The sequence below is a fragment of the Rosa chinensis genome, chromosome 1, assembly GCF_002994745.2.
Source record: "Rosa chinensis cultivar Old Blush chromosome 1, RchiOBHm-V2, whole genome shotgun sequence".
Lineage (NCBI taxonomy): Eukaryota > Viridiplantae > Streptophyta > Magnoliopsida > Rosales > Rosaceae > Rosa > Rosa chinensis.
In genome coordinates, this window is record NC_037088.1 from 55,500,629 (window position 1) to 55,525,262 (window position 24,634).

The following is a 24,634-nucleotide window of genomic DNA, read 5'->3' on the forward strand; positions in this document are numbered from 1 at the left end:
GATGAAAGAGATCAATGTATTGTTCCTCCTCAATACCCTCACTATTTTGGTGTGAAACTTCAATGCGATTGACACATTGATGATAGGTGGCAACGTTTCTCTCCCCATCGGAACTCTTACGACCCCGTCGTCAAGTTTCGATGCGATCAACACGTTGATGATAAGTGGTAACGTTTCTCTCCCCGTCAGAGCTCCTACGACCTCGTCGTCGAGCTTCAATGAGATCGACACGTACAGCAAGTTGCCGAAGCATCCTTTTAATTTCAGTCATGTCGTTGATGCCACGACCCTGCATTCTGAAACCTTCCCTTCTTCGCTCGACCTGAGACATGGAATCCACCAAGATCTTGCCAAAGCTCTGATACCAATTAATGGGGAAAAGGTATCGAACACAAGCCTCCAACAATCACTCAACAGACACAAGAAATAAGGAGTAACAAACTCATAAAATAGGGCAAATCCATGCCACAAATAAACTGATATTATTTATAAACTATAAGCTATCCAACAACGATTACATTACCCATATTTATAGGGTTTACAATACTTGGAGAATTAGTAGACTTAAGCTAAAATGGAAAGCTAATTAAATGTAAATCCTAAATTAAATGTAAAAAGATACCCTAAAAATATCTAAACAATAAAATATCAAATATTACAAATCTATAATAAAACAACAAAATAATGCATTTGATGTTGTCCCATATGCACCCGCATCAGAGCTGGCTAGCATCACATGCAAGGCATGCAATTGTACTGGCACTCATGCTGAGCATTTTTTTTTTTTTAAGCTCACTAGCTTCATCCCTAGGCATTGTTTGCAAGAGTTGGGCCTGGAGAACATGTGAAGTACGTGTAGCTTGCTGAGCCTTGCTTTCTGTTGTGACAGGTTTGCTATCATCACCAAGTACACTACGCACAGTAGATACCATACTAGGCACTTTACTGCCATGAGAGGTTCTTGCGTGGGCAGCCGCACCGTAAGTGTCCAAGTCGGGGGTATTTTGAGTACTTCACATTTAAAAATTAGGGACAATTTCGGAACAAAGACAAAAAATTCTGAGACTTGATTGGGCAGCGACACCGTACATGAGGTGTGGGTAGCCACACCTAAGAATTAGTCTACTGCCATCAGTATTAGTCACATCACAGGCACTAGGCACATCACCATTACTAGCAGTAGGCATACTCATTGTGCTAACACCAAGGATGATTCCACTTACTCAAGATACACACACACTCTTGATTCCCATATCTCACATATAATAAGCTGAACCGGTTTAGCAGCAATGCAGGATAGTGCACTATAATTAAGAAGCTTTCTGTTGCTTGTTTCGTTTATAACTACAACCATTATCATAATGGTGCGTAGACCTAAATAAATTATGCATAGAACACCATGCATGTTTAACTACGAATCAAAATGTGCAGTATATATCGTCACACATGCATCAGTCTATCATCATTGGTACGCTAATTTGCCTTCCCCTTTTTTGCTATAGGACAATTGAATAGTAATCAGAGCTAAAGAAAAACAGGAACGAGCAGTACGTCGTAGAGCTGAATGTGGAGTACTGTTGAAAGGAATCAAGTTACAGTGGACAAAGAGGAAGCACTTGAGTTTGTCACCTCCAAATCCAATGTCTCAAACGTGTTGATACCCAAAAACGAGGGTTGAAATCAAATTCTGTCATCATGATATGGTCGAACTTCAAATTTTCCAATCTTGTGTTTCTATTTGGTGTTATTGGTCATTGTATATTTCAGCTTTTATAATTTTTCTGACAGCAACCAAATTCTCCATCAGATTACATCATATAACCAAATGGCATACCTGACTTGGCTAGGGTTCTTGTAAATGCAGCTCATAAGCAATGTTTAATGCCAGATTGATGAAATATAACATCAGTGGCAAGATTGATGTTAAGTTTAAAAAGCGTCACTAGGAAAGAAAAACTGGTAACACAGACCAATTAAACTTGAAATATTTCAGACAAAATACAGGGAGGACGTACTAGGGTCCTAATTAAACTAGCAATTCCTTTGATGCTTCCGATAGTAGGTAGAAGCATCTTCCTCAACTGAAGGCAGAGTTCTAATCATCGTAGACCGATCATCTAACTTAATCAAAACCAATGAATGCAAGACCAAGTGATTTGGATCACCGAAAAAAAAAAATCATCCACTTTTTGCAATCCTGTGGAATGACCTGGGGAACACCCTGTTACAGTGTTACTTCAGTGTTCAACGTACAGAGCCCTGTAAGTAGCTAAGGGTTGAATGGTACCAAAGAAGCTACACATGACACTGGAGCACTTGGATCAGTATGTCACCTCTAATGTCTCAATGGCATAAACTAGGTTAAAATGAGTTTCATAATTTTGATTTGGTCATGTGTTACCAATTGTGTGTTCTTGGTCATTGAAATAGGGCTTTTAAAAATAAATAAAAACTTTTATCCCACCCCCACCCCCACCCTTACATATGCCAGTGAAAATCAAACTTATGACCTTTACAATGTTGAAATTATAACTTAGCAATATGTCACAGCGCACCGGCAAATAAGAAATTATTGACTAGAGCTTAGTCATTGCTTTTGCATTTTTTACGTACCCTTTGTAAAATGGCTTGCTGATCGACTTCACTAGAGGCTTTGTATGATGTGACTCGTGTTCTATTTTCAACATCAGTTTAACGGAATCGGACTAAACCCCAAGGTGCAAATTTATGCTAGGAGGTCGATTCTAGTAAATCAGTACTACGATCATTTCCATCCACTCTTCCTTGAAGCTTCAATTTTTGACGTGCTATGGAGACCATCGGACCGCACCCCATGCATGCATGCATGTATGGAATGTTGTTAATAGGATAGTGGTGGTGGTGGTGGTGGTGGATAGAGAAGAGTGCTATTGCTCAATCTTAATTGGGTTATATAATTTGGAGCAAATAGCTCTTGAATGGGTTTGTACGTAGTCATGATAAGAAGACTTTGACATTATTCTTACGTACTCTCATTTCATTTAATTCCGTACGTGACGAAAAAATTTTTGGGTCCTTTAACAATATTGCAACGTTGAGATCGACATGGATACCATATCAGTATAATTTTATTGCCCAACATTTTGTTTTTGGGACACAAAAAACTTAGCACAAGTTATGTAGTAACCAAAATTCACCACCCCAATCACTACCAACATCCAAAAGACATTATCCAACCGCCCTTGATTTATATCATCTGGCAACCAATTCGTAGTCTTGTCTACCAAATCAGTGACTGCAGTGCTAAGATAATACCCGATTCCAAGTAATAATGAGATCATTGCAGTGGATGTACTTCTCAATGATTTTGGAAATTCTTGATAGCAAAATGAAACTTGTCCAGGGAAATGAAATGCCTCACCGATTCCCATAACAGATAACGGTGCCACAAGCCAAAAGGCGGACATGGGCACCTCTGAACCAGGTTGTTTCATAAGACTATGTGATCTTGCCACTCCAAGTCGTCTTCTTTCGATTAGGGCAGCCCCAATTAGACAAATAATGTTGATGATGTGACCGATCCCTATTCGCTGGATCGGTGTTAAAGTTCGTCCAGTGAGATTCTTGTACTTGAGGAGTATGAAGCGGTCAATTATAAAGATGGAGATGGCTGTGGCTAAGAGGGCGAACACTAGGAATGAAGCAGCAGGGATTTTGAAGTGTGGACCAAGGTGTCTATCCATGGTTAGGGCTTGGAGTATAGTGAGGCTGCTTAAAATGCCTATTGGTGTGCTTAGGAAGATGCCAGTAGACCACAGTGGCATGATCTTAATCAGGGTTTTGAGGTCTTCTACTTCTTTCACAGTGCATAGCCTCCATCTGTTTCCATACGAGCCTACAAATTGTTTGTCTTCTTCACTTTTCAAGGCTGCACAGTTCAGGAATCTGCATGGAAAGAATTGTACTCTTATGATATGTGCCCAGAAAACCAATCTTTGCATAATTAATACAGCTAATTAATTAATTAGTTTATTCTTTGTTCTTTATTTTTTTGGGTAAGATTGTCTAATTATTTAATAAATTAAAATATCATACCTGATACTCTTAGTTGGTGGATTGTCAGTCATTGCTCCTGCGCCATAATAGTAATCAGGCTCTGTTGAAGTTTCTGATGACATCTTCCTCTTCCGAATTGCTGCAACCAATACTCGTGCTATGCTCAAGAATGGACTCCCCTTTGGTTTTACTTGCTTATAAAATCGTTTCCCCAATAAGAACACCCCCAATCCCACACCATTTGCAATGCAGCAAATTCCAAACCCTAATCCCCATCCCACGTTGTCCTGAATATATACGATGGCAGTGCCGCTAAAGACACTGGACATATACAAAGCCACAAAATACCAATTAAAGAAAACCTCTTGATCATTCGGATTGTTGAATTGGTCTGCTCCCATGGTTGCAATTGTGAAGCGGGTGCCTCCAAGTCCTAGTGAAACTAGTGATAATGCTGCATATAGGACTGAGTATTGAAGCTTTGATGGAGCTTGACATGTCATAAGTGAGCCAATTGAACATGGTGAGGGCCTCAAGGAAGGGATAATTGCGATTAGGGTCAACATGATCACACCCTGATGATGAAGGTTTAAGAGAAAATGATTTCGTTGTTTGCTCTACGTTTACGATATATACATATATAATACATGTATAAAAATTCACAAGTGATGGAATAGTTTTGAATATTATGCCTATGGGGAAAATCATTTGTACAATACCTGAAGTCTGGCTCATTCAGAAAATATCAAAACGGTATCTGAGATTCTGACCCTAACCGAACAATTGTATCTGAAGCCGTTAACTCCAGCACAAAAAATGACAGCTAAAAGATATTTTTGTCTTTTCATGTCTTAATTCATTACTCTCTCTCTCTCTAGCTATTCAAGTTTGGAGTCTTGAGACTAACCACTCCGCTATCAGTTTACTCTATTTCTCTTCCCTCAATCAATGAATCTATATCGGCCATCTCTCCCATCTATTTATTTCACACAAAAATCATAATCCAAAGCATATTCTGAATCAAGAACACAGTGGCCCAACAAATCATAGTAGCCAAATCTAGCAATTATACACTGAAACAATCAAAACCCAGAAAGCATAATCTTCAAAAGACAATAATTGCAAGCAAACTAAAACAGATTGGTCGGCAAAAAAATGGAAACTCGCCGGAAATCCCAAAATTCTTCTCCCCTTTGATTCTCTCTCATGCCTTATCACCTGGACAAACCAACACCATGGATAGGTCGGCAAGGTCGAAAGGAAGCTTCTGACACAGTGAGACGCCACGACGTAGTCGGAATGGGAAAACTTGCCTGCGAACCGGAGAAGTTTTCGGGCTTCTTCCTACCTCCATCGTCGGTCTTTCGGAGCAGGGACGATGGGGCTCCGGTTCGCGACATCTGGAGGAGTCGAACGACGTCGGTCTGACATCGTGAGATGGCTGGAAAGTGGAGATATCATCGGATCTGCCGTCGCTACAAAACGGGTCGAGACTGAGGTCGGTCTAGGCTGTAATTTGGTGCTTCTCAAGCTAGTTCAACTTATATATTAAAATCCGACGGCTGAGATCAAATGCTGATTAAAATGGACGCTCCAGATGAAACCACCTCTAATTTCTATTTTTAATTATATTTTTAGATATTAGAGCAAGTTCATCTGTTGGGTCACCGGTCACCCACTATTCACTGTTTTTTAGTGTTATTTTCACATTTTGGGTCACGAGTACAGTGTATTTCGTGTCATGTGTCACCCTGGATCACTTTCTAGGTTACCATGGTGACCTGCACAGTGTCTTTCGTGCCCTGGGTCATGGGCACAGTGTATTTCGTAACCCAGAGAATAAACATATACACTAAAAAGCAGTGAATAGTAGGTGACCCGGTGACCCAACGGGTGAACTTGCTCTTACCAACTTCCAAAAATCATCAAAAATAGTTCGGGTGTCTGAAAAATCCTCCGAAAATTTCTACGATCTCGTTACGCATCTAGTTTAATCTACAGGGTAGAAAGATAAAATTTGACAAATCAATATATATATATATATATATATATATATTTTCTTTTATTATTATATGATGAAGAAAAAAACTAAAGAAAACAAAAACTAAAGGGTGAAGTGGTCATTTAATGATCAAAATTTGTCAGCCATTAGTTTTTGTAATGGAGCTACCGGCTCCAAGTACCATTCTTCGTCGGGGTCAAAATCTCAGGTACCGTTATGATATTTTCTAAACATGAGGTCAAGATGTTTAGAATTGGTCAAACACGTCAGTTACTGTACAGACGATTTTTCCTATGTTTTTTATATTGAACAAAGATGAGGGGAATTACTTTTTTAATATAAGGAAGAAAATTTTCGGTGGAGTAAGGTTGTCTTCTACCATCGCCCCATATAAATTAAAGACTTTCTCCATCATTCTCACAACATGTAAAATGGTAAACGGTAAGCTGAAGTTATGATTGATTACCAGTAAAGAAATGAAGGAAAAGACACTGACGACAGAAAATATGGTGAAGAATGAATCAGCGATGAAGGCTCCAGCGATGGGGAGGAGATTGGTCGTACCAAGGATGATGTTATTGATCTGTATAGCGGTTATGGTCTTCACATTGAATTTTGTTATCAGAAACACTATCAAATTTGCTCCCCACCCGCCGACTGCTACTGAGAGACCCAACACAGTTGCTGTGCTTCAAAAAAACATGACCAATATATCATGAGAGAAGTGTAACCGAGTATATGCACGATTAACACCAAAAGAAAGAATTAGAAAGAAAATTAATTAAGTTGAGCAAGAAAATAAGAGGGGATTAACTAACCAATAACAAAGGGAAAGGTGGTCCAGCCTCCTTTAGAATCCTGATTCTCATCACAAACCCTATGAACTTCTCCTTCTTCTTCTTTGGATGTGGAGTGGGTAGAGAGCTTCCCTTCAACTTCCATTCTCTCCTCTCTACAGCTTTCTGTATCTCTCTCCCTCACTGATCAACATATATATATATATATATATATATATGCAAAATAGTCTGTAAGTCGGATCACTCAGGACCTTGCACTTATAAAGTAAACACTGTAACACTATATCAAATTGGTGCTATCTACTCTGAGCAACTTCCTCCACAGGTTACTAACCTTGTGTTAGATGACCTGTGTGAAGTCCTTAGATACAGGAAAGTTGCAACAGTCATTGGCTAACAATTTCTTGTTTTTTCCTTTGGGTCCCCATATATCTATCCGAAAAGAAAAAAGAAAAATAAAAAATTTTAATGTTATATATAGAAGACGTACGTACATTGCAAATTTACAACTAAAAAAACATTATCTATGCCAACTTCAATATTTTATAGATGCGAGATGATTTTCATCGACGACCTTTTTACTTTGAATAAAACACAGAAAAGTGTCTTCATGCAAAGCAGAGGCATTATAAAATGGTTTGTTTGCTCCATCGTTCTGACTACAACCATTATCACAATGATGCACTGATGATTCTCATTGACAACCTTTTTACTTCCAATAAAACACAGACAAGTGTATTCATACAGAGCAAAGGCATTAGAAAATGGTTTGTTTGCTCCATCGTTTTGTTTTTGACTACAACCATTATCATAATGGTGTACTAATTAAATAATTATGCACATAGAACGCATGCATGTTTAAATACTAATTAAAATGTGCTGTGTATATCGTCACACATGCATCAGCTAGTCTATCATCATTGGTACACTAATTTGCCTTCTCTTTTTGTTTTTTTGCATATATCCATACAGTCCTGTTCCCCTGATCAGCAGCTGACCAGGGATTGTGTGGTCATTCACCGTCTGATTTCAATCGAAAGGTTGACAGCTAAGTGATGAGCGAGATCTGTGGTGAGAGCTGTCAACCGTCTGATTTCAATCGGAGGATGAGTGACGAGTGACCACACAATCTCTGGTCAGCTGCTGACCAGGGGAACATTTTCATATATCTATCAGTCCCGTTCCCCTAGTCAGCAGCTGACCAGGGATTATGTGGTCATTCACCGTCTGATTTCAATCGAAAGGTTGACAGCTAAGTGATGAGATCTGTGGTGAGAGCTGTCAACCTTCCTATTGAAATCAGACGGTGAATGACCACACAATCCCTGGTCAGCAGAAATCAGACGGTGAGTGCCGTCTGATTTCAATCGGAAGGTTGACAGCTAAGTAAAAGGAATCAGAGATAAAAAAAAGAGGAACGATCGAGTAATCGTAGATTTGAATGTGCAGTAGTGCTGTACTGTCGAGAGGAATCAAAGTACAGTGGAAAAAAAAAAAACAAAAAACAAAAGGGAAGCACTTGAGTGGCAGTAGTGCTGTACTGTCAAGAGGGATCAAAGTACAGTCACCTCCAAATCCAATGTCTCAAACGTGTTAATATCCAAAGACGAGGGATGAAATCAATTTCTGTCATCATGATTTGGTCGAACTTCAAATTCCAATATTGTGTTCCTATTTGGTGTTATTGGTCATTATATATTTCAGCTTTCATAGTTTTTGTCACAGCTACCAAATTCTCCCTCAGATTTCACATCACATAACCAAATGGCATGACTTACTAGGGTTATTGTAAATGCAGCTCACGAGCAATGTTCAGCGCGAGATGACGAAATTGAACATCAGTGACCCCGGCTGTGTTAGAAAGCAAGTCCCCCGTGTCCCGCTGTCTCCTTAATGCGTCCTCAATATTGAAGCATTACATGAATTCTTTGTCGAACTGAAACATATATTAAAGACAACGAGGAAGGAAGAAATACGAAGCAAAGAAACCGATAAGGAACGGAAAGAAACGAAAGAACTAAGCTACTGAAGGTGGCCTAGTGGTATGTATTTACTGGATCAACTTGGTTTCTTTTGACTCTTTAAAATTAAAAAATATTTGGTTTCTTTTTCCTCTTTTTTCCTTTCAATTATAATATTTGGTAATCTCTTCCCCAGAAAGGGAGATGATTGCATGGTCTACCACACTACAAGGGAAATAATTACACATTGACACGAGTATAATGTTATTATAAGATCAGCGATCATCTTAATCATAAGACCAACTCAAATTTACACATTGAACTGGTAAAATCAAGTGTAAACCGAAACAAAATTGAGGTATACAGTAAGATATACAGAGACTAGGACAATTCAGCAAGGACATGTTTGACTTCATGCATATCTCACACAACGTTAGTGCTAAAGTGAAGCGAGTGCTGATCTGTGGAGAATGTCATAAAGAGAGAGCATAATCTCAGCACCTATTAGTGCAATGATGAGCCACTCCAAAAAATCTGATTTCCGGTTTTGAAGAATTTCCTGAAGAAAGCGAATATTGTGCTGCAACGGATAGAACAAAATGTCACTTACAACATCTTTATCAGTTGAACAGCAGTTTTTCAGATTCAGTAACAAGTATTGAGCATAAAGTTTCCTGTACCTCCACAAACTTCAACTTAAAGTCAAGACTAGCAAATCTCTGAGTTAATTCAAATTCATCCCTGAGGTATTCCCATATCTGAGCATATTTGGCATCCTTCCAGGCAATGTCTGATCTGTAAATTAATCAATTTATCATGAGTTGGATCAAAGATGCACCAAGTCAAAAATCTTGCAAAAGATGGGATATATCTTTCATTGAAATATTTCAGTTCTATGATAGAGATCCCCTGAAACTGAATCTTGAAATAACTGTAGCTAAGATGCTGCTTGGTAAAGCTAAGTGCTAAATGTGACAGAATTTGGTTCACTGCCCGCACTGTCTTAACAACAACTTAAAATAAGAAAAGCCATGGCAGTATTTGTGGAACCGCATACTATAAGTTAAAAATTTTACCTCTCAAAAAGTCCAAGCTTAAGAATCACATCAGCAAGATTAGAATTTGCCTTCCCCACCAGTTGAAATAGTTTCTTCCTCTTCATCTTAAATTTTCCAGTAGTTTCCATTTCACGATTAATGTCAGTAAACTCTGCAACCATTCCATCAACCTAAAAGAACAAACAAAACTTCTGAGCCTGAATCATCAATAAATGTTGTCACATAGTTGAATCTCCAAAAGCTCATAGGGAAATACCTGGCGGACGTAGTAATCCAAAGCAATACTTTGACCAAGAACACTACCAATGGTACGAATACCATCAGTATTCAAGTGCTGCAACATTATGTAATCCAATCCGCCTTCCATCCATGTGTCTAAATCTGGTTTCTCTCTCACCTCATACTCTGATTTCAGAACAAAATCAAATTCAGATTTCAAAAATATTACTAAAAGCTTACATATTTGAAATTTTTAAAAGAAAGGAAAGATTAAAAAGCTAAAGCGAAACATTTCAGTAGAGTATTAACAACATTCATGAAATAATATATTAAGGAAAAGAACCTCACCATCCTTTCTCATTTCAGGTAGCAATCCAGATGTATGTTTTTCCACAATTTTCAAGTACCCATCAATCTCATGTTCACCAACATTAAACAAGACAATGGACCCATATTGAAAAACTACCATGTAGCAACAGTCGCTCCCACTTAAACTAGGACCCGAAGCCTGAAACAAAAAAATGCATTCAACTTATTATTTACTAACATAGAGAAAATACAGTCCGCATAACTGCATAAGAAAGCAAGTAGATACCAGACACTACAGAAATAATTATGATAACAAGGTACCAGATGAGTAGAAGTATTATATACCCTTTCTAAGCTAAGACAGAAGAATTAAAATCAGCCTTTCAGTCAACTGAGGTTTCAACAACATTTAACAATCTTGACAAGCAAAAATCTTGCTAAATCTTCAACAAAATGCAAGGACAACAAGGTGGTACACCTTCATTGCTTAATTTAGGGTTGGCTGGTGTCTTCCAGAGGCAGAGCTAATATACTTGCTTTCATTTGCTGTGATAACTTTGGTGATAAGAGATTATATATGTGATAGTTTTAAGCTAGTAGAGCAGTCATTGTAGATCTTAGAGAGAGTACTTGTGCACGTTATACTTGTGTCATGGAACTAATAAGTTGTCAACGAATTACAAACAATCTAAAGTGGTTTTTAAGAAGTGAAGAATAACTGGAGAGGTAAGACCTAAAATTCAATCAGACACCACATTTCTTTTAAGTCTTTTTATTTAGAAGAGAAAAGAAACAGGGTACAACTAGTCAGGCAACCATGCAAACCCACAACATGCTGCAAAAGGACACATAAACCAACAGCGCCTATAAGAAGCCTAAAAGATGTGCAAACAATGTCCAGCAGCAAATTTAGCTACAAAGAAAACCCTTTCTCTTTGCAGAATGATTAATAAGGCATTCCATACATACCGCACCCTATGTTACTGCAATCAATTACGACAATCAATTCTATTTAAAATTTCATCATGTGCCAATTGAATCAAAGAATTAGTGAGTCTAAATATACATGTCATGCCATACGGCATACCCCAACTAAATCCCTACACATACATCCATGTTCTATAATTAACATCTGCATCAAGTAAAAAACAGATACTAAATGGCTCTGCTTAAACAGAACCGAAATGATGGCAAACTTACATTGTCAGACCTGGTAAGCTCCCCGAATTTAAACACAACATAATTGGTCATTCGCGACGTAGGAGGGATGAAATTCAGCCTGTTCTGCTCCACCAAGCTTCTCAAATCCACACTACATTTCACAAACACATACAAAATTAAGAAACCACAACACTAATTCACTCTTAACCAATCAATTTGAGCACCCAAAACTACTACAACCCTCCGCATTTTCAAAACCTAAACATATAGAACAAAAAAGCTACTAAATTTGAAAACCCAAAATCACAAACCTAGTGGAAAAGAAGTAAGCTCTGACCGGAATATTGGGCTTATCATCCTTATCAACACTTCCTTTGCTGCCGTCGCCGACCTCGGAGCAGGACACCGGCTCGTTCCAGTCCAAACTGCTCTCCGGCGAGGCCGTCGAAACGCACCGCACGGCAAAGAGCCCAATAGCCGGCCCAAGTCTGTGGCTTCTGAGGCTGGGAATCGATGAGGAGGAAGAAGAGGAAGTGTAGGAAGGAGTGGCGATTGAGTGGAAAATTAGGGTTTTGGAGACGGAATTGGAAACGGAGCGCGGCTGGGCTAGGGTCAGAAATGTACGGACGGAGAAGAGAGGCGTGGAAGAAGAAGAAGGAGGAGAAGAGGAGGAGAAGGAAGAGAGGGGAGGAAAGAGACGCATGGTCTTGAGGTGAGCGTCTATGGCGCGCCGCATTTTGGGTTTTTTGGGGGAGAAGAGTGACTGTCACACTGTGTTGTTCTTCTTATATAGTTTTTTTTTTTTTTTGGGCAAATATTAGAGGGGTTTTTAATTATTTGATTTTTGGGTTTTAACTTGAGCAGCAAGAATCTAGTATTTTAAATCAACCTTTTCTTTGTTTTCTTTGATTTTTTTGTACTTTTGTTCTGGGAAGAAATGAATCACTCCAACTAGGTTCATTCAGCCCAAACCACAACTAATCTGGTATGGCGACAATCCATGATGCCCACTAAGCTAAATCAATAGTTGGCCTCTTTGCTTGACAAGAAGTTTGGTAAACGAGTTCAGATGTTACTAGAGGTATGTTTTGTACTTCTTTTGCAACTCTTTTAACAAGCTAGCTGATACTCAAGTGAGATTTGTCATGCTAACGCATGCTATGGGGCGGTGGTCCCGTTTACAATACGTTCTAAAAAAATATATTTAAATATCACTAAGATTGATATCATTGATTTCGTAAGTATCATACCACATCTCATCAATTGAATCGCTTTTTCAAGAAATACGAGATATTGATTCAATTGCAACATTGATGATAAAGAAAGAGAATTCTTGATTGTTGGTCATATGTATAGAGCGAATTTTGGGATTAGGCACAGTATAAAAAATCTTTTAGAAGCATATATTCCTCTGGATGGACGATTAGAGTGTATGCATAAGGGATCTTTACGACACAATCAACAATTCATTTACCTGCTTTAGTCATGCCTATACCATTATCGATAATGGAAAGAGTGTTGTTAGTCTTATCAATGACAAGACTGATTGAAAGTTTTGGTCGCCAACCAAGACTCTACAATCTAAACTTACCCAAAGCCTGCCATTTTTAAGGGGAGGGGGTTATTAAGTCCTTGGTCGCTCAACACATATACTCTTTACCTACGTGAAATTTTCATGGCGAAACCTCGAGATACTTGTGCGTGCGAGTCTAACAGCTTACTTCTGCGACTACTCGACTTTTGCAAGCCTTATCCCGACAAAATCTCCTAAACTTAAGTCTCCTCTAGCTATTCTAAAAATAAAATAAAATCCATAGTCACTCCCAAGTCTGAGTTTTTTTATCTTTTTTTTTTATCAGAAAAGACAAAATAATTAAGTTTTTGAAAGATCTCAATTGTTCAAAATCATAAACAAGCAAATCGCTCTCATAACCACCAGTTGCGGCGGCATCTGATGCCAAAGTCTCCGAAGTTAATAAGAGTTTGCATATATTACAATTTACCCAAATCCAATCATATTTTGAAAGATAGATGCTATTGCAAATCCAGAAATTGATCTTCAAAGTGCCATTGGTGGTTCAAGCAGCCATTCTCTTCTTCATCTTCTCCGAAATTTCCAGAGATTTTAACATTTCTAAAGTCTGTCTCACCACCAAAATTTTATTCTTCTCACGCACAAGATACTGGAAACCCTATCATCTACTAGAAAACGGAATCGAGGTTTGCTGGGTATTTTGTTGTGCATTTTTCAGAAAAGCTAAACAATCCTCGGGTGTTTTAAAAACCATTATGTGCATATAATACTCTCCCTCTAATTCTGTTAAAGGGTGTCCATGTCCTTGTATGTCAATACCTTTGATTCATATCTTTAGCCATTTGTTCATAACTTCTCTACCGACAGCATGAGGATCATAGAATAAAAATATCACTTTTCCTTCCAATTCTTCCAACTTAACTAACTGTATATGGTTAGGCCCATCTTCACTCAATCTGTCTTCTTCTTCAATCCGAGGTAAACGTATATTGCTACCATAGAGGACAATATACGATTCGAGCACTGTATAGCATGACTTTATGCTTGATATATCCTTCCCAACACATATAATAGTCAGTAATCCTCATGTTGGCTCATCGGACAAACACTCCCAAGTTTGAGTTCATATTACAATCTTTTGATATGAAGAAGTTAGTCACTCCCAAGTCTGAGTTCATAGTGCAATGTTTTGACACAAAGAAGTTGAACTCTTCTCGAGTTGAGACTTTCTTAGTTGGCTGAGTTTTGCTCGCCGTTCTTTTTCATCCATGCCATTTGTTCAATTTGGAGGTGGATATAGAGTATTTGCTATTGTTTTACCACGGGATTATCCAGATTGGGCAGTGGAGGACCTCTTAATGTGGGAAGTGAGGACATTTTTTTCACTTGTTCAAATCATTTTTTTTACATATACCCTAGGAAATATTTTTAGGCAGCGCATATTTAGTTATGAACGCGCTTTTGTTTCTTGCATTTCAAGTTTGGTCAGGGTAGACCACAATGTGGGAAGTGGAGGACCTCTTAATGTGGGAAGTGAGGACATTTTTTTCACTTGTTCAAATCATTTTTTTTACATATACCCTAGGAAATATTTTTAGGTAGCTCATATTTAGTTATGAACGCGCTTTTGTTTCTTGCGTTTCAAGTTTGGTCAGGGCAGACCACAATGATCATCCAATGTACTAATATCTGATATAACTATCCCAATTGTGTTATGCAATTTTTCTTTCAAAAAAAAAAATCAATAATTTTTTTATCACAGATGGTTAAAACTAAAGATTCATTAAGAGTGTCTCCAATTGGCATAACCTCTTCGGGATATAAGTTTTGATCTATACATGTAAATACTAGAGAAACCGTGAAAGTAATCCTCAAATTCAATATGCCAAAACATCAAAGGGAGATTATAACTTGGAAAATAACTTAATATAATGGCACTTTGGACTAAGGTTAATCCAATATAGATAACAAAAGTGATTTTCTATGTAACAATAGTGAACTTGTTGGATTGTTGGAGGTTGGATAATCCCATATAACATGGTGATAAAAGAAACTAAAATTTATAAGTAGATGGTTTATTACTAACTGCAAATTTAGATTAAACTGTGTTATGAACAGGGGCGGACCAACATGGAAGGCTCTATGGGCTTGAGCCTAGACAAGATTTTAGGCTAAAAACCCCTAAGTATATATATATATGTCTACCTTTCAGCCCATACCCAGCCCAAAGAAACAAAAAAAAAATTCCATCACAGCAGCTCCTCACCGCTGGCAGGCTCGCAGCCTTAGTGCCTCACACACTCACACACTCACACAAACTGACTCACAGACTCACAGCAACTCAGTACTCACTACTCACACAAATTATTCTTCTTAGTTCTTCCACTTCTTCCTGCTCTGTTTTTCCCAGATTCCCATAATCCCAGATCTCCTCTCCCAGAGTCGCAGTCTCGCCCAGTCGGCCCAGATCGAGAGTCTTGCCCAGTCGGCCCAGATCGAGAGTCTCGTCGTCGCCAATTCTGTTTGCTACAGTGCTACCAGTGGAGGAGCCACGGAGAGAGACAAAGACAGAGAGAGCTGCCGAACTGAGAAGTGAGCCGCTGAGGAGTGAGGAACTGCCAAACTGAGGAAGTGAGGATCTTGAATTCTTGATCATGGTCGCCTGGACGCCTGGTCGGTCTCGGACTCTCCGCTCTCGTCTCTCGGTGACTTGGTCAATCGGTGGATCCGTGGATAGCCTATGAGGCTTTGATGAATCGATCAATTGATGATTATATTTTAAGTTTTTAACTATTTTTAGTTGATCAATTGATGATTATATTTTAAGTTTTTAACTATTTTTAGTTGATCAATTGATGATAAATTACTGACTAAAAAAAATAAAAAAAATCAAGTAACAATAAGTGAATGAGCTTCTGTAATTTTGTTGGGCTTTAGGATTTCTTGATGCTTTCTTTGGCTTATGTTGTGATTTATTTATTGATGTGCATTTTGTGTTGCAGATTGGAGAGTTTTTATTTGAGAGTTTTGGTGATAGTGTCTGGGTTTATGCATAATATCGAGATTGCTGTTGATGCCCTTTCCATCTGGTTAGTGTTACTAACTTTATATTTTTTCACAAACCCATTAGAATTATATATATGTTATTATATATATGTTAAAGAGGCACATATTAAATCCATTAGACATTAAAGTCTGCTGCTAGTTAGTAACTAATAGTAATGTATAATTAGTTATAGTTGTATAATTCTAATGGTGGTATCTATATAATATTATAGGTATTGAATATAATGACAGATCTTTTGTCATAGTTTACAAGTGGTACTCCATCAAGTGATAGTGTCGATGAGATTAGAAGTGGGAGTGGGAGTAGGAGTAGAAATGTGACTGAGAATTCTGTTAATGATGTCCCTTTAAACCCTTCTCCATCTATTCCACTAGAAGAGTGTCATAATGAAAGAATTGAGAGAGAAGAAAGTTTTGATGTTAGTTCTCTAGAACGTGATCCAGGAATACGGCGTCCAATATGCAAGTACCCTTTGAATGAGCGTGACAATATTCGAAGAGCTTATGTGGTCTTAGGACCGTATCAACCTCACTTAAGTAGTTACCCATTATCATTTGACGGAGGTCAAGGTAAAAAATTTAATCTTAAGTGGTTCAAAGAATGGTTGTGCATGGCTTGAGTATTCCGCAGAGTTGGACAAAGCATTTTGCTTCCCTTGTTTCTTGTTTGATAGTTATCCATCCCATCATCCAGCGCATTTATTGAGCATGGGTTTCAAGGTTGGAAAAATGTTATGTCAAAAAAATCTGGCATTGTCTCTCACATGGGAGCCTTAAATTCCCCACATAATATTGCCATGCACAAGTGGAAGTCACTAAGAAACCCATCTAAGCATATTGAAAGGGTGATTAGCACACAATCATCACAAGAAGTAGCAAATAACCGACTCCGGCTTATTACTACTATAGAGAGTGTAAGGTTGTTGGCACGCCAAGGATGTGCTTCTAGAGGCCATGATGAATCGGTTAATTCATCTAATGGTGGCAATTTCAATGCGGTTGTGGATTCCTTTGGAAGAATGAATATAGATATTCGCAGAGTCTTACAAAATGCTCATGGGAATGCCAAGTATACTTCTCCCATTATTCAAAAACAAATTTTACATATACTTGGTAACAAAGTTAGAACCAAGATTCGGGAGGAAGTGGGAGATGCCAAATTTTGTATCCTTGTTGATGAAGCTGTTGATGTATCTAATAGGGAACAAATGACTATCATTCTTCGATTTGTTGATTGTGATGGGTTTATTAGAGAACGGTTTTTCAAAGTGCTTAGTGTGGCAGACACTTGTTCTCAAACTCTAAAAGATGAGATATCCAAAGTTCTTACTCAATATGATCTTCAAGTAGAAAATATGCGTGGGCAAGGATATGATGGTGCTAGCAATATGCGGGGTGAATTTAATGGTTTACAAGCTTTGTTTCATGAAGAGTGTCCATATGCATATTATGTTCATTGTTTTGCTCATCGCTTACAATTGACTTTAAATGCTGCAGCTAAAAGGGTGCATGATAGTTGGGAATTCTTTTCAACTCTAAGTTTGATTGTAAATTTTGTTGATTCTTCTGCAAAAAGACATTCAGCTTTGAGAGTTATCAGAGAAGAAGAAATTGCAGATTTAGTGGCTGCTGGAGCACTTGAGACTAGTAGAGGTGCTAATCAGCTTTGCACTTTGCAACGAGCAGGGGCTACTCGTTGGGGTTCACATCTCCGCTCTATTTCAAGTTTGATTAAGTTATTTGGAGCTACCCAAACAACTCTTGCAGATTTGGTTGCAAATGGACCAAATAAAGTACAAGGAGAAGCAAAGAGTGTAGGAAATGCAATGAAGCGTTTTGATTTTATTTTTTGCTTGCTTTTGATGCATGATGTCATGAAGATTACTGATTTTGTTTGTCAGTCATTGCAAAAAAAAGTCATAGACATCTTCAATGCTCTCAATTTTCTTTCAATAACAAAATCAAAACTTCAAGATATGAGAGAAGATGGTTGGGATGATTTGATTATGAAGGTTGAATTATTTTGTTGCAGTATGATATTATTATGCCAGATATGTCTGCTCCTTACAAGAAAAGTACAAGGACTTGTGAACAAAATATTACAAATGAGCATTATTATCGGGTCAATACACTTAATGCTGTGATAGACTTTCAGTTGACCGAGTTGGATAGTAGATTTGCAGATAATTCGTTGGAGCTCCTTATTCTTAGTGCTACATTAGATCCACGTGATAATTTTCGATCATTTAAATGTGAAGATGTTTGCAATCTTGCTTTGAAGTTTTATCCTCATGATTTTACATCATATGATATGCTTGCTCTAGATATGGAGTGTGGGTATTTTCTAGCATATATTCAGAAGGATCCAAGATTTGCCAACACAACTACTGTGTCTGATTTGTGTCGGCGGTTAGTTGAATCAAGAAAGTCAGCATTCTTTCCTATGATTTATAGATTGATTTGTCTTGTGCTGACTCTGCCAGTTTCTACAGCAACAACAGAGATAGCATTTTCATCTATGACCATCATAAAAAACAAATTTCGAAATAAGATGGAAGATGAGTTTTTTGATGATTTGATGGTTCTCTACATCGAAAAAGAATTTGCCAATAGCATTGATAATGATTCTGTGATTGCTGAGTTTGAAGTGAGTGGGCCTCGGAGGGTACGATTTAGTTAATTTATTGTTGTTTTACAACAAATGTATGCTTGTAGTTTTTAATTTACGGGGTTTGGTTTTATGTCCCCTCCGTTGTATGTTTTGATTGAAAATAATAAAGGCGTGAGGATGAGCCTCCCACTGGGTTCCGAGCCTCCCACTGGGTTCCAAACCTCTAAAAAAAAAAAAAATTGTGCACTTCTAATTAGCCTAGACAACAATTGAATCCTGGATCTGCTCCTGGTTATGAAAACAAGACGATGTTTTGGGAACAGCAAGTAAACTTCAGATGTAGAGGAGGAAGACGCATGTTATAGGAAGATGTCATTGGACTTGGTCGGAGATGTATGGGTTTTGCTGTAGACGGCCAGCTTTGACTGGGATTGGCTGCCAAAGATTGGATAAAGATGAGGATGTGGTTGATCTTGGCGAATATGTATTGGGATGTGGCCGAGGTCTCTATCAAAGTTAACAGCAACTGATCTCACATGTTTTAAACAAATGCGCTTATTAAGTGATTGAGTTAAGAATAATATTTGCATTGTGCCTATTAAAAATGGGACATGTGGACAATTTGTGTTCACACTAATCCGACTTATAATGTTATCTAATTACAAGAGACAAGACTAATAATAGGTAGACAGACACACATAGAACATTCATCCATTTGATTTATATGTATATATCTAAATGCATCCACTTGATGAATGCTGCATTTTTAACACTCCCTGGGATTGAATGGCTTGAAGGATGGTGAGTGTTCTACCTCTGATATATGAAGCTTTCTGTTTTGTTAACTAGCTTAATTATGGCTTTCATCTTTCCATTATGGACACGATGAAACAAATTGAGTTGAGCCAAATCAACTGGTTTATAGAAACTTCTCTTGATTCGGTGGAAAGAAAAGATGAGAGTCGAACTCTTTGTTGTGATCGAGGTACTAGATGATTAAGCTAATAATGAGCATACATCATGTAAGATTTCAGTATTCAATTATACACACAACATAGAGATCTACTTGTGATATTACATTCCTCCATTATGTAGACATCCAATCAAATAAGTGCATCCACATGATTGCTGTATTTTTCTGTCCATTGTTTGGTAGCTGGCAGTCATTGATTGGTGTGTGCTTCTCCTTCTGTGGTGGTGCTTTTCTTTCCTAACTAGCTTAGGTGTACGTAGTTTCCATCATTTTCCAATATGGACGCAAATGAAATGAGAGAATTAAGAACGAGAATCGAACTCTTGTTATGATCTGGTTATTAAAAGAGTAAGCAAAAAATGAGCATACGTTACCTACGATTGGCTTATCTAATCTTTGCAAACCCAAATGGGTGGACAGGTTGGTTTTGGATTTTGCTCTTAGTCCTCATGTGCACATTGTGGTAGTTTCTAGAGCAACTAAAAGACACTGCTTTAGCAATCAAAATCACAATAACAGGGACTAGATTTTAGTTGAGCTGTAGAAATGAAATGAATTTAATAAATGTTCCATTGATTCTCGTATGGGTTTAAAAAGGTTGAGCATCAGAAACCAACCACCACTTCTCTGTCCAGCTTGCAACTTGAATAGATTGAAGTTGACCGGACATGACAGATTATTTAGCAACATTGATATGAAAGCCTTCCGTCACAAGGTCTGGCGTTGATATATCTGAGTTCCATAAAAATTTACTTCCTTACAAAGTTAAAGAAGTCCAGCACAGAAAAATTTGTTATACCCTGCCGAAATAGCATTATCTGCGGATATTTTTTTTTTATCTTGTGCTTACATCCAAAACAATGTCATTTTTGGGTTAAGAGGCAAGCATTTTGCGTCTAGCGCTTAGTACATGGGTATCAGAAAGAGCTTGCAAGATGAACACATTTGTTTTCTTCTGTTTTTCTTCCCAGCATCTAAGTGTTATTAATCATTAAGGTTAATCCAGTATTAATGTGGCTAGCTATGTAATGGCAAGGATAGCAACACTTTATTTAATTGACAAAACTGAAGCTCATATGTAACAGTTTACAAAGGAATAGTTGGATAACAGCAATCTATATATATAAATATGTTTGATAATATGATACACATCCAAAGCAATAGCACTTCTGCACATTACACACTAGTGTTTGTCAAGATCTGCCTTTTCTCTAAAGCACAATTACAAACTGGTGGGAAAAGGGTGGCGCAGATTGTAAGTAGAATTGTCTTGGAGAATTGGTGGAAGCTGGTTAGTGGCTGATGGAGGTACGGTAGCTATGGAAGATGAGAATCCTGATGATGCTGCAATAGAGAACACTTGCATTGGAGTAACATTGTTGTTGTTTCCGTTCATTTGCCATGCCCAGTTTGAAAACCTCGGTGAAGAAACCGCTTGGATTCTCTTATGATAATCTGTTGCCATTTCCTGCCATCAAAAAAGTTTGATCAGCACATATAGTTCAATATCGCTGCATAATTTAAAATGCATTTTACAGAACAAAATAGCCGATTGGATTATTTCACATACATGGATTAAGAACTCCTATCATGATTTTTTGATGTCAAATCCTATCAACCTTAATTGTATATTCTATGACATCATGGCATTATAGATGAACTATAACATGATTGAAGCCAGATATCAGAAGCACTACTTGTCGTTTACTGCTACATTCAATCTAGTGAGAACATGCAGTCAAATAGAGGACAATGATAAGTGGGAGGTCATAAAAAGTAGCCTAACCCTGCACTATCCAAAGCAAATGTTCAGCCTTTTGTTTCCTACCTCAAAAATTTGACCAGATTAGGGATTCGGATCCTGCAAAAGGCATTAAAGAGACTCATTTGGATTCAAGCACTACTTGCTGATGTTTAAGCATTACTTGATGAGGTTTACGTACTACTCAAGGAGAGAGTTGGAACACTGCCTGATGGTTATATCTTCAATCCTAGCTAAAAAAATTGTCTAAATGGCACATGATTAGTGGATGCATAAAAGGCTAGTCTTCAAACTCTCTCCTCTATATGATACTTCAATGCAGATCAAGCAATAGCAGTGTGCATGCCTATCCATCTATTCCTAATACAATAGGGAATGTCGAGTAGTACCTCAGTTTTATGTAAGAAACCCGGATATATCTCAGAATACAAGGCAGGATGCTTGGATAGCATTGCTGTAGCATTAAGTGGTTGTCCCCCAGCTGCAGAAGCAGAGCCATTAACCTGTAAAATTAGGCACTACTCATCAGCAATTACATAATAAGAATCTGCACACAAGAAAAAGACTGTCTCAAGTCATTAGCTTCATGCATTCCGAAAATATCCTCGACAAATGAAAATAACATGAATGCATAAATTCTAAAGTAAAATTGGGAGATTAAGATTTACCATTGGCTTCTCTTTGGTATTTATTTCAAAGGCTTTCCTCTTTTGGCCAGTAGAAGGCTGAGAAATCCCAAGGCTCAGATCAAGATTGTGACCACTGCCTGCATTTACAGAAATACCAATTTCATTGTACCAATTCTATATATGAATATGTCATAATGAGAAAGAGCAGACATTGGTTTCAATTACCTTCAGTACTGGCATCTACTACTACCGCCCCTTCATAAATACTAGGATCAAAGTTGGCAACTCCTTCCCTTCCATTACATTTGATCAACCTGAATTCCAAGAACCAATAAAGTTAAGTATGCAAAAAGACCATTCTCAAAACAAAAACAAAAAAAGTATGCAAAAGGACAACCAATGTGGCTGAAATTTTGCATCAGTTAAAGTGGGGTAGTTTCGGTTCTCACTTATTCCCAGGAATTAATTGTCCCATTCGAACTTCGAATGGACCAATTTTAGGCACAGCAGCGGCTGCTGCTGCCGCTGCCGCCACGCCTCTCAATTTTGAGTTCCCACGAGAGGCTCCATTGCTTTGGCGACGTAGCACGTGCACGAATTCTTCTTTGTTCAGATGCCTCATCTGCCAAACATTCATAGTACAGAAGATTAGTAAAGATTGACATGACAGACCAAGACCCCCCCCCAAATTTCAAGTCCCACCATGACTCCATTCTATACCTGTTTCAAATCTTCCTCATAATCGCTTAGCACGAAATTGATATCAGCATCAACTCCTCGAAACTTGATTGCAGCTCGATCATACGCCCTGAAATCATCAGACCCAATTTAGCAAAATTGAACAAAATAAGCACAAAACAAAACATGTTCATCAGAAAATTAAAATTACTCAGCATATGTACTCACTTGGCTGCAGAATGAGCAGTGTCAAATCCACCTATATAACAAAAACCAAAACATAACCCAATTCAAGTTAGATTCAACCCCTCAACACATAACCAATATTTCTATTTAGAAAATGGTATGATCTACTTACCTAAATAAACTTGCTTCCCACAATCCCTATACAACAACAAAACAAAAAACAAAAACAAAAAATTAAAATCATTATACATAGATTAGTAACCACTTAAGCATGAGAAATTTCATGTAGACCACAATGAAATCGAATGTGAGAACAGAGTTGTAGAAGATTGTATAGAGAGTACATAAATATATATATATATATATATATATATATATTATATATATATAATACATATAACTTTTGTATACACTGACCATATATGCGATTCCCACCGGCCAGTCCTCCGGTAAAACGTAACTCCCCGGTACTGAGAGCTCCGAGATCTCGGCCCCCGGCGGCTTTTCCGGGCCTGCTGCTGTTTCTGCTGCACAACTTTCAGCTCAGCCTGCCCGCCGGACTCAGCAAACGACAAGTTCAGCCACTGAGGCCTCGATGTCGAATTTGACGAGGCCAACAGTCCCAGCTCTCCTCCTCCTCCTCCGCCGTCTCCGGTCACCGGAAAAAGCGACCTTGTAGCAAATTCAGGCGAGGGGACAATCTGGTCCTCTTTGTTGTTGCAAAGACCGTGTTTGTCTTTCTTCAAAATATCAAAGATGAATGGGGAGGTGTTGTTGGAGTAAGAGTCTTCCTCTGCATTGACCACAGAGGAGTCTGAGGAGCCGGAGTCTTCTCGGAGCTTCTCGGCCTCCAAAGCTCTGGCCTTATCATCGTAACTGGATTGATCAACGGTAGAGCTAATGACATCAACATTAAGATCCAACATATCTGTCTACTCTTTTCCTCTGGTTCTTGAGCTGTGATCCTTAAAATCTTCGAAACCCAGAACTGAGTTGCAGAGACCAATTTCAGGGATAGGAGGAATAAAGATGAGGTAGCAAATATGGCATGAGAAACTGGTTCAAGAAAGTGAAGGCTAAAAAGAGAGAGAGAGAGAGAGAGATATGGGGCAGGGAGGGACGTGTTAGCTGTGAAGGTCTTGAGGAGCTGTTACACTTGTTTGTGTTCCACTTTCGCATTATTATATATTTAGAGGGCCTCCTTGTTGTGTTTTGTTGTTCTCTGCTTGAATCATTTTCATCTCCATGTGATTATTATTGCTAGGAGACAATAGAGAGTTTAAGGAAGTTAAAAGTTAAACTCTCTCTCTCTCTCTCTCTCTCTTCCTGAATTGATTTTCACTATTGTTAGGTAGTTGTGGTATTAGTACTAATTAGGTGAAGTGACTTGAGCTAATCTAAAAGCATGAAAACACCATAAAGATGCTGGATTGATTATTGGACAGGATACATGCCATTAAAATGCTTGTACTCCACTCTAGGCATATGAACAGGTAGATTTTTTCATGGACAAATCAAATAGATGGTATCATTTTCATTGCAAATTCGATCTATTGTAGTTAATTTCAAATTAAGTCACAGTTTGAGAGGGTTACTCGAACTTCAAACGATGACGTAAATACTTGGAATAATTTAAGTCATAATCTCATGCAA

The 24,634-nt window shown here is 38.1% G+C and overlaps 4 protein-coding genes across 7 annotated transcripts; 1 reads left to right on the plus strand and 3 right to left on the minus strand.

The window, feature by feature from the left end:
* Window positions 1-3,014: 3,014 nt before the first annotated feature.
* On the minus strand, window positions 3,015-8,839 carry LOC112182621 (protein NRT1/ PTR FAMILY 2.7). 2 transcript variants are annotated; one of them, XM_040512427.1, is made up of 6 exons: window positions 8,613-8,839; window positions 7,169-7,266; window positions 6,856-7,017; window positions 6,504-6,721; window positions 4,075-4,610; window positions 3,015-3,924 (listed from the first exon to the last, which is right to left on the minus strand). In XM_040512427.1, the coding sequence occupies exons 3-6, from the start codon at window positions 6,977-6,979 to the stop codon at window positions 3,108-3,110; spliced, it is 1,695 nt and encodes a 564-aa protein (XP_040368361.1). In that variant the 5' UTR covers window positions 6,980-7,017; window positions 7,169-7,266; window positions 8,613-8,839; the 3' UTR covers window positions 3,015-3,107. The 2 variants fall into 2 exon arrangements, with proteins under 2 accessions (XP_040368361.1, XP_024176894.2); XM_024321126.2 differs by lacking the exon at window positions 7,169-7,266.
* A 209-nt stretch (window positions 8,840-9,048) lies between these two features.
* Window positions 9,049-12,315, minus strand: LOC112182889 (protein RETARDED ROOT GROWTH-LIKE). The gene is made up of 7 exons (XM_024321450.2): window positions 11,854-12,315; window positions 11,582-11,693; window positions 10,421-10,580; window positions 10,110-10,258; window positions 9,872-10,023; window positions 9,476-9,590; window positions 9,049-9,375 (listed from the first exon to the last, which is right to left on the minus strand). The coding sequence occupies exons 1-7, from the start codon at window positions 12,276-12,278 to the stop codon at window positions 9,235-9,237; spliced, it is 1,254 nt and encodes a 417-aa protein (XP_024177218.1). The 5' UTR covers window positions 12,279-12,315; the 3' UTR covers window positions 9,049-9,234.
* A 2,692-nt stretch (window positions 12,316-15,007) lies between these two features.
* Window positions 15,008-18,822, plus strand: LOC112170110. Its single transcript, XM_024307278.1, has 6 exons — window positions 15,008-15,025; window positions 15,487-15,668; window positions 16,079-16,165; window positions 16,396-16,651; window positions 16,817-18,034; window positions 18,175-18,822. Exons 1-6 carry the CDS (start codon window positions 15,008-15,010, stop codon window positions 18,820-18,822), a joined length of 2,409 nt encoding a protein of 802 aa, XP_024163046.1.
* A 1,930-nt stretch (window positions 18,823-20,752) lies between these two features.
* Window positions 20,753-24,226, minus strand: LOC112182489 (ethylene-responsive transcription factor RAP2-7). 3 transcript variants are annotated; one of them, XM_024320982.2, is made up of 10 exons: window positions 23,399-24,224; window positions 23,154-23,179; window positions 23,024-23,054; window positions 22,838-22,925; window positions 22,567-22,739; window positions 22,343-22,431; window positions 22,157-22,254; window positions 21,878-21,991; window positions 21,555-21,587; window positions 21,054-21,194 (listed from the first exon to the last, which is right to left on the minus strand). In XM_024320982.2, the coding sequence occupies exons 1-9, from the start codon at window positions 23,905-23,907 to the stop codon at window positions 21,573-21,575; spliced, it is 1,143 nt and encodes a 380-aa protein (XP_024176750.1). In that variant the 5' UTR covers window positions 23,908-24,224; the 3' UTR covers window positions 21,054-21,194; window positions 21,555-21,572. The 3 variants fall into 3 exon arrangements, 2 of the variants coding, with proteins under 2 accessions (XP_024176749.1, XP_024176750.1); XR_005799425.1 differs by having other exon boundaries at window positions 21,066-21,194; window positions 21,513-21,587; window positions 23,399-24,226; XM_024320981.2 differs by lacking the exon at window positions 21,555-21,587 and having other exon boundaries at window positions 20,753-21,194; window positions 23,399-24,203.
* Between the last annotated feature and the right edge of the window lie 408 nt (window positions 24,227-24,634).

Bases quoted from the DNA above. Each gene is read 5' to 3' on its own strand.
- LOC112182621 (XM_024321126.2), bottom strand. The intron at 4,611-6,503 runs GTAATCAATCAT...CTTCATCATCAG, and splicing joins TTTCCTTCATTTCTTTACTG to GGTGTGATCATGTTGACCCT. The intron at 3,925-4,074 runs GTATGATATTTT...CTTTCCATGCAG, and splicing joins CCACCAACTAAGAGTATCAG to ATTCCTGAACTGTGCAGCCT.
- LOC112182889 (XM_024321450.2), bottom strand. From the start codon at position 12,278: ATGCGGCGCGCCATAGACGCTCACCTCAAGACCATGCGTCTCTTTCCT. The intron at 11,694-11,853 runs GTTTGTGATTTT...TGTGAAATGTAG, and splicing joins GCTTACTTCTTTTCCACTAG to TGTGGATTTGAGAAGCTTGG. The intron at 10,024-10,109 runs GTATTTCCCTAT...TTGTTCTTTTAG, and splicing joins TGGATTACTACGTCCGCCAG to GTTGATGGAATGGTTGCAGA.
- LOC112170110 (XM_024307278.1), top strand. The intron at 15,669-16,078 runs GTGAGCCGCTGA...TTTGTGTTGCAG, and splicing joins GAGAGCTGCCGAACTGAGAA to ATTGGAGAGTTTTTATTTGA. The intron at 16,652-16,816 runs GTCTTAGGACCG...CTTGTTTGATAG, and splicing joins ATATTCGAAGAGCTTATGTG to TTATCCATCCCATCATCCAG.
- LOC112182489 (XM_024320981.2), bottom strand. From the start codon at position 23,907: ATGTTGGATCTTAATGTTGATGTCATTAGCTCTACCGTTGATCAATCC. The intron at 22,740-22,837 runs GTATAGAATGGA...AATGTTTGGCAG, and splicing joins ATGAGGAAGATTTGAAACAG to ATGAGGCATCTGAACAAAGA. The intron at 21,195-21,877 runs GTACTACTCGAC...TTTTGATGGCAG, and splicing joins GTTTCTTACATAAAACTGAG to GAAATGGCAACAGATTATCA.